We start from the raw sequence: 10451 nt of genomic DNA, 5'->3' as shown, positions 1-10451 counted from the left end.
TATATAAAAGATTAGAATGGATAGATCGAGAAAATTAAAATTCCAGCGGCATACAGCGCTCAATGACATTCAGTCGATTTATGATCTAGGTAGTAAAGCTGTTTCTGATCAGAGTCTACGATCGTTGTTTAAAATAAGGTGTAGCGAGTTAGACGTGATTAAGGAGGAATTTTTAAAGCAGCATACAAGCATTATTAATAATGTTTTGTCGGTACCGGATTCAGATACGGGGGACGAAGAAAAGGTCCGAGAATTATTCTTGGACTTATTCTACAAAATAAAAGTTTTTGACGCGGAATTCTTTGGGTCACCATCTGAAAGTCCAGGTCCAGCGTCTTGTGCTTCCGGCGGAGCTCATCCTTCCCACATTCGCTTACCTCGTATTGATCTTCCGCATTTTCAAGGAAATTTTATTAATTTTGCATCCTTTATAGACCTTTACAATTCGATAGTGCATAACAATGCAGCCCTAGGAAACGTAGAAAAATTCATATATTTGAAAGGTTGTTTAGACGGGACTCCGCTTAGCTTAATTCGCAATTTGCCCATAACTAACGATAATTACCAAGTGGCTTATGATTTAATTGTTAAACGGTACACAAATGTTCGTCGTTGTGCGACCGCCCATTGGGATGCGATAATGGGCGTTCAAAAAATCTCCGCGGTTAACTCGAAAAATCTAGCTAAATTAGTAGACACCTTTTAGAAAACTTAGCCGCATTGAAAACTTTAGGCCTTCCCACTGAGCATTGGGATTTCATTATGTTCAATTTGCTTTTGTCGAAATTAGATGTTGACTCCATTAAGTTATTCGAGTTGGAACATAAGTCTAATGAAATTCCTTCATTTAAAAAATTAGTAGCGTTCATCGAAACCCAATACATCGCGTATGATAATTTAGACAGCAGTATAGGTGAGGGAAAGAAGTCGTCGCGGGCCCCAAATAACAAGGAGCCAAAGGCCAACGCGAAACACCAGGCTGGTGATTCAAGGCACAATCGTAGTAGCTCGTCGTTCGTGACAAATTCGTCTTCAGTATGTTGCGCTTTATGCAAACAAAGCCATTATCTCAACCAGTGTTCGTTGTTCTTGAAAAAATCGCCAAAAGAGAGATACCAGTTTTGTAAAGAGTCTTCTTCCTGTTTTAAGTGTCTTAATCAGGCTAACCATTCAGTCAAGTCGTGTCCTAAATCCTTCAAATGTAGCAAATGTAGTAGTCATCTCCATAATAGTTTGTTACACTTCGAGAGAAACCGTTCCAATAGTCAGTCGTCCTCAGAAAATAATAGTCCAGGGACATCGGGAATCGAATCGTCTCCTGAAGTATCCCATTGTGCCGCTAGTTTTGTAGGAAAGAAAAGTGAAACTAAAAAGGAAATCTTGCTCGGTACTGTTTTGGTTCATGCAATTGACAGTAAAGGGTGTAAACAACCCTTGAGATGTCTTATTGATTCGGGTTCGATGAGTTCGTTCATTAGTCGAAAGGCTGCCAATCGATTGGGATGGCCTAAAACTCCTTGCTCGTTAGAAGTTAACGGACTCAATTCGATGCAAACGAAACTGAATCAGGGGCAAATAAGTTTCTCTATCCAACCTCGTCATCAGGAGTCACCGGTGTTTCATTTGGAGGCTATTATTACAGATCGGGTTTGCTCGGATTTGCCCAGCACCCAAATAGATATTTCTGCTTGGAATTATATTAAAAATTTGAAGTTAGCTGATCCCAAATTTAATTGTAGTCAATCGGTCGATTTGTTAATTGGTTGTAGTATATTTTCGAAGGTGTGGTTAGAGGGTAAAATTGAAGGTAAACCGGGACAACCTGATGCCCTAAATACCGTTTTTGGATATATTTTGTTGGGCCCAACTAGCACACCTAACCTTTCGTCAACTTGTTTTTCTTCTTCGTCGCTTGTTTGTCTTTCAAATGTGGAAGACTCGTTAGATTCTTCGTTAAGGAAATTTTGGGAACTGGAGAACATACCGGAAGAGCCAGTTTCAGAACCGGAAGATGTTCTTTGCGAAACCATTTATCGGGAAACACATAGTCGGGACGTCTCGGGAAAATATGTTGTGTCTTTGCCTTTTCGTGAATCGCCGCCTTGTTTAAAAGATAGCTATGATGTTGCTTTAAACAGATTTATTTCGTTGGAACGTCGCTTGTTTCGTCAGCCGGGTTTGCAAAAGGAATATTCGTCCCATATGCAGGAGTATATTGATTTAGGTCATATGCAATTGGTTCCTGAGGGCGAAAAGACAAAGGGAAAGTATTATATCCCACATCATTGCGTTGTTAAGTCGGAAAGTGTCTCTACTAAAATTCGAGTGGTATATAATGCGTTTCAGAAAAGTCCCAGACTTGGTAAATCGTTGAATGATTATTTATTAGTCGGTCCTAAGCTACAACAGGACATCGTCTCGCTTTTGTTAAATTTTAGACTTAATCGTTTTGCGTTGTGTGCAGATATTCGTCAGATGTATCGTAATATTTTAGTAGTTCCTGAGCATACGGATTATCAACGTGTGTTATGGAGATTTTCTAGCTTTGAGGAGATTCAGGAATATCGTTTGTTAACTGTCACTTTTGGAGTTGTATCCTCGCCGTATCTCGCTCTAAGAACCCTTCAACAACTAGTGTTGGACGAAGGCTCTCGTTTTCCTAAAGCCGCGTCGCTCGTTTGTAATGCTTCGTATATTGATGATTTTGTTTTCGGTGCTTCGACGCTCGAAGAAGCACAAAGTTTAGTCGAAGAGTTAGTCGCTTTGTTGAAGTTAGGAGGCTTTGAGTTACGGAAATGGTGTTCGAACGAACCCAAATTGTTGTCGCAATTTCCTGAATCGCATATTAATCCTCATTCTATTAATTTTGATCCAGAATCAAATGGTCCTTCTTTAAAAATCCTTGGTTTAAAGTGGATTGCACAGTCCGATGTCTTTCAATTTGCAGTCAAATTGCAGGATGTCCCTTGTACTAAAAGATCGTTTTTGTCCGAATTAGCTCGAATTTATGACCCGTGCGGTTATCTAACACCTATTACCTTTTTCATCAAGCATTTAATCCAACGACTTTGGGCAACTGGTCTTGAATGGGATGATCGTCCTCCCTCAGAAATTATTCGTGTGTGGGAGCAATATAAAAGTGAATTATCTCTTATTTCACAGTTTAAAATTCCTCGTTTTTTGAATATTTCCTCTTGTCCCATCTTAGAACTTCATGGATTTGCTGATGCCAGTGAAAAGGGATACGCTTGTGTCGTTTATATTCGTATATTGATAGTCAGAACATGGTCCAAGTTAATTTACTTTGTGCCAAGTCGAAAGTAGCTCCTATGAAACAGATTACGATCCCTCGATTAGAATTGTTAGCTGCTGTTCATTTGGTCAAACTTATGTCGTTTGTGTCACAGTCGTGGAAGAATATAATCTTTCAAAAGGTGTATGCTTGGATAGACTCACAAATAGTATTGCACTGGATTAAAAGTTCACCTTCTAGGTTTAAAACTTTCGTCGCAAATCGCATTTCGTATATCCAGACCCGTAGTCAAAATTATTCTTGGCATTACATTGAATCTCAAAGTAATGCAGCCGATGCGCCTTCGCGAGGCATGCTACCGGCCGCTTTTGTATCGAAACTAGACTGGTTGACAGGTCCTTCGTCTTTATATAATGTTCCATTAATCTTTCCAGAGGTTCCTCCATCATTGCGGGAAAAATCCCCTTCGGAAGAGGTAAAGAAAAGTTTAGTGTTTGTTTCCACTCGTTAGGAACATTTTTTGTCTTGTTTGTTAGAAAACCAATCGTCTTTTACCTCTATCCAAAGAATTTTGGCCTTTATGTTGCGATTCGCGCACAACTCTCGTTTGAAAAGGTCAAGACGTGTAGGGCCCTTGAGTTCAGTAGAATTGGAAAGCTCGTTAATTATTCTTGTTAGGTTTACACAGGAACAGTATTTTGAAGACCAGCTTCAGTCGAATTCGTTTCCAAAACCATTTCGCAAATTAGGAGTATTTTTAGATGATAATACTCCTGCTGATTTTGCTCCTCCTGCGGCTCCGCATTTTGGTGGAATTTATGAGCGCGGCATTCGTTCTGTAAAAGAACATATTGCTCGGATAGTCGGGGCTCAAATTTTGACATATGAAGAGTTTTACACTGTTTTGACGTTGATTGAGTCCGTTTTGAATTCGCGTCCTCTCACCCCATTGACCAATGATGTTGAAGATCTCAACGCTTTGACCCCAGGGCATTTCCTGACTCTCGAACCTTTAACATCATCGCCTGTGCCTGATTTTTCGGAGGTATCCCTCAATCGTTTGTCCAGATGGCAGTTATTGCAACGCATCCATAGGGATTTTTGGGCTCGATGGCGTAAGGAGTATTTACATACCTTACAACAAAGGTCCAAATGGTTAGATTCTGGCTTTGTACCCAAAATCGGTAGTTTAGTTGTTTTGAAGGAGGATAATTTGGCTCCGTGTAAATGGCCTCTCGCGCGTCTTGTTGAATTGCATGCGGGCAAAGACGGGGTAGCTCGGGTAGCCACCGTGCGTACGACTAACGGAACTTTGAAAGTTCGGGTTTGTTAGTACTACTGCGACAAAACCACCATTTTAATTTTAGTTTTGATTTGAGCTTAAGTTTTTAATATCTTTTGTTTAAGTATTTTAGTATTTTTTTGTTTATTGGATTTGTTTTTTTTTGTCATTGCTTGTTGCCCAAGTAATGATATATAGTATTAGTTATTATTAAATGCCTTATGGCCTTTAAAGGGGGGAGAATGTTGGAAATTCCATACAATTGATTTGTTGTGTAAATAGTTCGAAATTATGTCCCTTTTTTTACCCTTGTCGACGCCCGTGGTTCCTCGCTCGCATATTTTTCGGAATCCACTGGTGACGAAGAAGTGGTCGTTTCAACCATTTGAGGTCCAAAAGAATTCTCCCCCGAAGAGAAGCATTTAGACGGCCCACGAGAAAAGAAGTAAAAATAGTGACTTGGTCGACGCGTCCTGATTGACGATTGTAAGTAGACTTTTTACCATATTTTATTATTACCTATATCCTGTTATCGTTTGAGCTACTTGACCAACAATTGATTTAAATGTGTGTATTAAAAAGTTTATATGCGCCTATGAGAGTTTCCATTAATCTCTACCAATAGTAGCTATTCGAAGAAACATAGTAATTGGCAGGTAATTTGTATTGTTTATTGCTTGTGTTGATTTTATTAAATTGTTTTCGTTCAATACCTGCTAATAACCTACAGAGATAATATCATCCGAAAGATTATCAAGTGCAATTGTCTACCACAACATATATTTGGTGTGTTTATATCTAATCACTGTATTTCTCTAAACCTGTTTTTGAGGAATAAATGAAAAATGTAGTTTCTTAGCTGATGGTATACTATATCAAACATGTCTAATATTTATAAACTAGGTTAGAAAGATACTTAAAACAAAATGAGATTTTCCTGGAAAATTAGAAATTATCGCCCCCATATGAAAATTTAAATTACGGAAAGGTAATCTGTTTAAAAACCGAATTAATGACTAATCTCTCGATATATGGCGATAAGGTACAGAAGGAAGTGATGCGAGAATCAACTTAAATTACTTGTACCAGTTTCATATCGCGAAGTTAAATTCAGTGTAAAAGATTATCGACCATTTTGACTAGCCTCTGCCTTAGATTTATGGCTTAGATTAATGGAACTAGAGAAGTGACAATTATAAATTTTGTTATCATCTTAGTAATAACAACATATTGTCTACAACAACATATTGAACATAAGAAGTATTTGCTTCATACATCAAAATAGAGATAAACCCAGAGCCCGTTTTTATTACAAATATTAATTATAGTCGGTTCGCTAATCGCAGTCCGAACTGTCTAGAAAGGTTAACAATTTTTTTTGCGAAGTTTCTTACATACTGACATACTAGAAGTAGCTGTAAATTACTATACAACCAAGCACACATGCTCATAGCCAATATTAATAGTAAACCAATATAAATTAAATCTTCCACCAATCAATATTTATTTACACCATAATCATAACGTATTGATAACAGATAAGAAAATTATTTATTATACAAAATAGAAATATTTTGAGGAAATAAATTCCACAAAATTAAACATTCAATCAGAGAAAGTTTAAGATAACGCGACATACATACTTCATTGTTGTTGACATTTTCGTAGAACAGAACGAACATAAACTTTGGTTTTATTATCGTTCAAAATCAGTATAATTTTGTATTTTGGTTTGTAAGAATAATTTAAGACACTGTCTCATGGAAAGAGGATTTAGCGAAGAAAATAGTAGCATGGGCGCCCATAAAAAAATTTTTAGGGGGGCAGACGTGAAGATGTTGCACTTGCATTTTGTATACTTTGGATGACAATATATAGTTTAAAACACCCGAACAGCTAGGGGGGTGCACGGCCCCCCTGCCCATGGGTATGAGCGCCCATGAATAGTAGGTAGTAATTTTGACAACAATAATTGACGCCGTTATGCTGGGCAGGCTCGTGTCAAATAGTAATATTTCCTCATTTAAATTCGGCAATATTGTAAACTTTGATCTGAGTATAAACAAGTATAAAGTTAATTTAAATTGTTTATATTTTAACACAATTATTAAATAAAATAAACAGCGCGAATAATACAATAAGTATGTTAAATACAATAAATATGTAAATACAATATATTAACGATTAAACACTGAAAACTTTTCTTTTCGATACTTCCACAAAATTTATTATAAAAACGCTGGACGGAAGGGCCGCCCGAGAACTTTATCGTACCGATCTATTATCGTTATCGTACTAGATACTGGCATTCTATAAAAATAGCAAAGTTACTCGTTATTTTGATATTTTAGAAACGCCTTGTATACTTGAAAATATTTTATGGTTCTACGCATCATTAATTCCTGCATTTCAGAAAATGTTCGATGCCATATTTCGGGGACACACTATAGATAGATGTATAGATTATTGCATAAATCAATAGAATATTATAGTCATACTTTCATTTCAAATTAGTTCATTTTTCTGAGAAATTAATAGTTTACAATATTTGCATTTCATTCTATTTCTATTACGCCAGCCAATGCGCGAGATTAAGAACACGATATTAACTCCGAATTCTATCCTACTGCATGGATTTTAATGAAATATTGGGAGTAGCCCAATCTCCCGATTCAAAGTCTATCCTATATACTATGGCGCTTTTATCACGGGGGCGGTTCCCACCCCTTCTCGGAGGTGGAACATTTTCGAATTAATGGAGAAAAAGGATGATTTTTAAGAAAATTTAAAAATGCATTCTATAATTTGATAACATTTTTTACAAAAATCATTCATTTTAAACCCGTTCAACTTTTTAAAAGTAGAAATAATACTATATTAAAAGGTATTGCTGAAGAAAAACAATGCATTTAAATTCTGGTGGATGAGGGGTTAAATGTATGTACTTTTCATTTTTCCTTAAAGTACATTAGTCATATATTTGTTTTGCACCATATCTCGCTTAGTTTGAACGTAACCGGCATTTAATGGTGCTCGTTTTAAAGGCCTTTTCATCAAACACTACAAAAGGCGTTGGTAGCATTATACACCTAAAACCTACCGTTCCTCTGTTATTTTAAGTTAAGGGGGAGCACGGAAGGAGCTTCCACGCAAGTGATATTATGAGAACAAAATGTCACTGGCGCTCCCTGGAAACGCCCCTCGGGCGGCCAATCCTTCCACCACTGGATCCGAACAAACAAACGAGAATCAACGGCTCTTCTCAGAGCCTACATTGACAATGATGACCATAAACATTGAGGGTATTATTTGTAATAAACAGGAAATTTTGTCTGAACTGTGTCAAATCCACAGATGTGATATATTATGCATACAAGAGACTCACCGTGACATATCAGCACATAGACCTAGCGTTGAGGGAATGCAGCTTATCACTGAACATCCAAGTGCAAAGCACGGAAGTGTCATCTTCGTGAAAAGAGATATTCATGTAACATCAGCTCAAAAAAAACATCAGCTCAAAAAACATGCTACAATGACATTGAAATTCTGACCGTCGAAATAGGAGCCTGCACAGTTACATCTGTGTATAAACCACCCTGGAGAGACTTTGTTTTCTCCCCTCCAAAAAATTTCACTTCTAAAAAAACCAGATTCATTCTCGGGGATTTTAATAGTCATAATGTTCATTGGGGCTACGCTTCAACTGATAAAAATGGACATCTTGTGGAATCGTGGGCTGAACAAAACAACCTGGCACTGCTGCATGACCCAAAACTGCCATATTCATTCCAAAGCAAAATATGGACCTCACCTTCATCAGCATGTCTTTAGAGGACCGTTGCGTCAGAAAGATATATTCCTATATCAAAGACACAACATAGGCCCGTGGGAATATCCGTATACAGCGCTATAAAAGCTCCCAAAATCCCTTTCAAACGAAGGTTTAATTTCAATTTCAAAAAAGCGAACTGGGAAAAATATACTGATGAATTGGAAACCCAAGTGAAAAATATAGTCCCGATCCCCAAAAACTATGATGCATTCATCAAACTTGTAAAACGAACCTCATGTAAACACATACTCAGAGGATGTCAACAACATTACATATCTGGTCTGAACGATGAAGCAAAAGACATTATGACAAAGTACACCGAAGAATATAGTAAAGACCCATTTAGCGAAGTTACGGCACAGATAGGGGAGAGACTGCAGCAAATACTAAGCGCCTCCAGACAAGAACGGTGGAGCGAGACTTTAAGTAAAATGGATATGACGCACAGTAGTAAGCAGGCTTAGAATATGATCAAAAAACTTAATGGTGATCCCACAGAGGTGAAAGAGCCATGTGCAATAACGCCAAATCAGATAGCCCACCAACTGCTTCTGAATGGCAAAACAAACAATCGTTGCAAAACGCCAAAGATTATAAGAACTCAAGACCAGGACACAACTCTCTTGCGAAACCCATTTACCATCGAAGAGCTTAAAAATGGTATTGACTGTATGAAAAATGGAAAATCCCCTAAGGTGGACGAAATCCTAACAGAGCAGATAAAACACTTCGGGCAAAAAGCGAGGCAATGGGTGCTCGATCTATTTAACATCTGTCGCTCTATCTACCAGATTCCACAAATATGGCGTAAATCAAAAGTAGTAGCCCTTCTGAAACCTGGCAAAGACCCTGAACTACCGAGTAGCTACCGTCCGATATCTCTTCTATGTCATTTATATAAATTGTATGAACGCCTCATTTTGAACCGCATCCAGGAAACATTAGATGCAAAACTAATCGCACAACAAGCAGGCTTCAGACCAGGTAAATCATGCACAGGCCAAGTGCTGAACCTAACAGAGCGCATAGAGGAGGGGTTTGAGCAGAGGGAGATAGTGGGAGTAGCCTTGATAGACCTCACAGCGGCCTACGATACGATAAACCACAAAACCTTGCTAACTAAGATCTATAACACTGTGCTTGACTATGACCTGGTAAATATCATTAGATCACTGTTGTGTAATAGACGCTTCTACGTTGTGCTAAATGGAAAGAAGAGCAGATGGAGAACCCAAAAAAATGGCCTACCTCAAGGAAGCGTTCTGGCGCCGTCCCTATTTAACATCTACACCAATGACCAACCAATGCACCCTCGGACTGAGAGTTTTGTGTACGCTGACGACCTTGGTATCGCCGTAAAGGGGAAAACACTCACACAAGTAGAGTCGACAATGGAAGAGGCTTTAAACATGATGTCAACTTACTACAAACAAAACTCATTAAAGCCAAACCCTACTAAAACCCAAGTATGTGCATTCCACCTCAACAACCATCTGGCGCATGTAAAACTGAATGTTTCTTGGGAGGGACAACGCTTGGAACATACTGATAGGCGCAAATATCTTGGAGTGATACTAGACCGGTCACTAACGTATAAATTCCACTGTTAGAGCACAAGACAAAAGGTTTCTACGAGAAACAACCTTCTCCGGAAACTTGTAGGGACCAAGTGGGGTGCAAACTCCCAGATCTTAAAGTCAACAACTGAGGCCTTATGTTTCTCAACAGGGGAATATGCTTGTCCCGTCTGGGGTAGACCTAGATACGCCCAACAAGTCACCACGGCGTTAAATGAAACATGTAGAATAATTACCGCTTGTATGAAGCCTACCCCTCTACCATTACTGTACCGGACAGCTGTACAGTAAATTTGGCATACGCATAGCTTACATGTCAAAGAAAAAAAGTGATATTGTACCGATGTGTGCTTTTCCCCTGGGGGAGACTTTCATCCCCTCTTGGGGGTGAAAAAATATATATGTCCAAAATAAGTCCGGAAATGGATAAACTGACTAATTTTAAGTAACGTTTGTCCCATAGAGCTTTTTCGCCAAGTCAACACGTTTCGAGTTATTTGCGAG

The 10451-nt window shown here is 38.3% G+C and overlaps 1 protein-coding gene across 1 annotated transcript; it reads left to right on the top strand.

Annotated features, from left to right (window-relative positions):
- Nucleotides 1-762: 762 nt before the first annotated feature.
- LOC126885393 (uncharacterized) lies at nt 763-8834 on the top strand. The gene is made up of 2 exons (XM_050651957.1): nt 763-2362; nt 8503-8834. The coding sequence occupies exons 1-2, from the start codon at nt 763-765 to the stop codon at nt 8832-8834; spliced, it is 1932 nt and encodes a 643-aa protein (XP_050507914.1).
- Nucleotides 8835-10451: the final 1617 nt, after the last annotated feature.

The sequence above is a fragment of the Diabrotica virgifera genome, chromosome 5 (genome assembly GCF_917563875.1).
Source record: "Diabrotica virgifera virgifera chromosome 5, PGI_DIABVI_V3a".
Lineage (NCBI taxonomy): Eukaryota > Metazoa > Arthropoda > Insecta > Coleoptera > Chrysomelidae > Diabrotica > Diabrotica virgifera.
Note: the sequence above shows the minus strand (reverse complement) of the source record. Positions and strands in the feature narration are given on the sequence as shown.

Coding starts and splice junctions, on each gene's coding strand:
- LOC126885393 (XM_050651957.1), top strand. CDS start 763: ATGTTCAATTTGCTTTTGTCGAAATTAGATGTTGACTCCATTAAGTTA. Junction 2,363..8,502: donor TCAGAAAAGTCCCAGACTTG/GTAAATCGTTGA, acceptor ATTTCAAAAAAG/CGAACTGGGAAAAATATACT.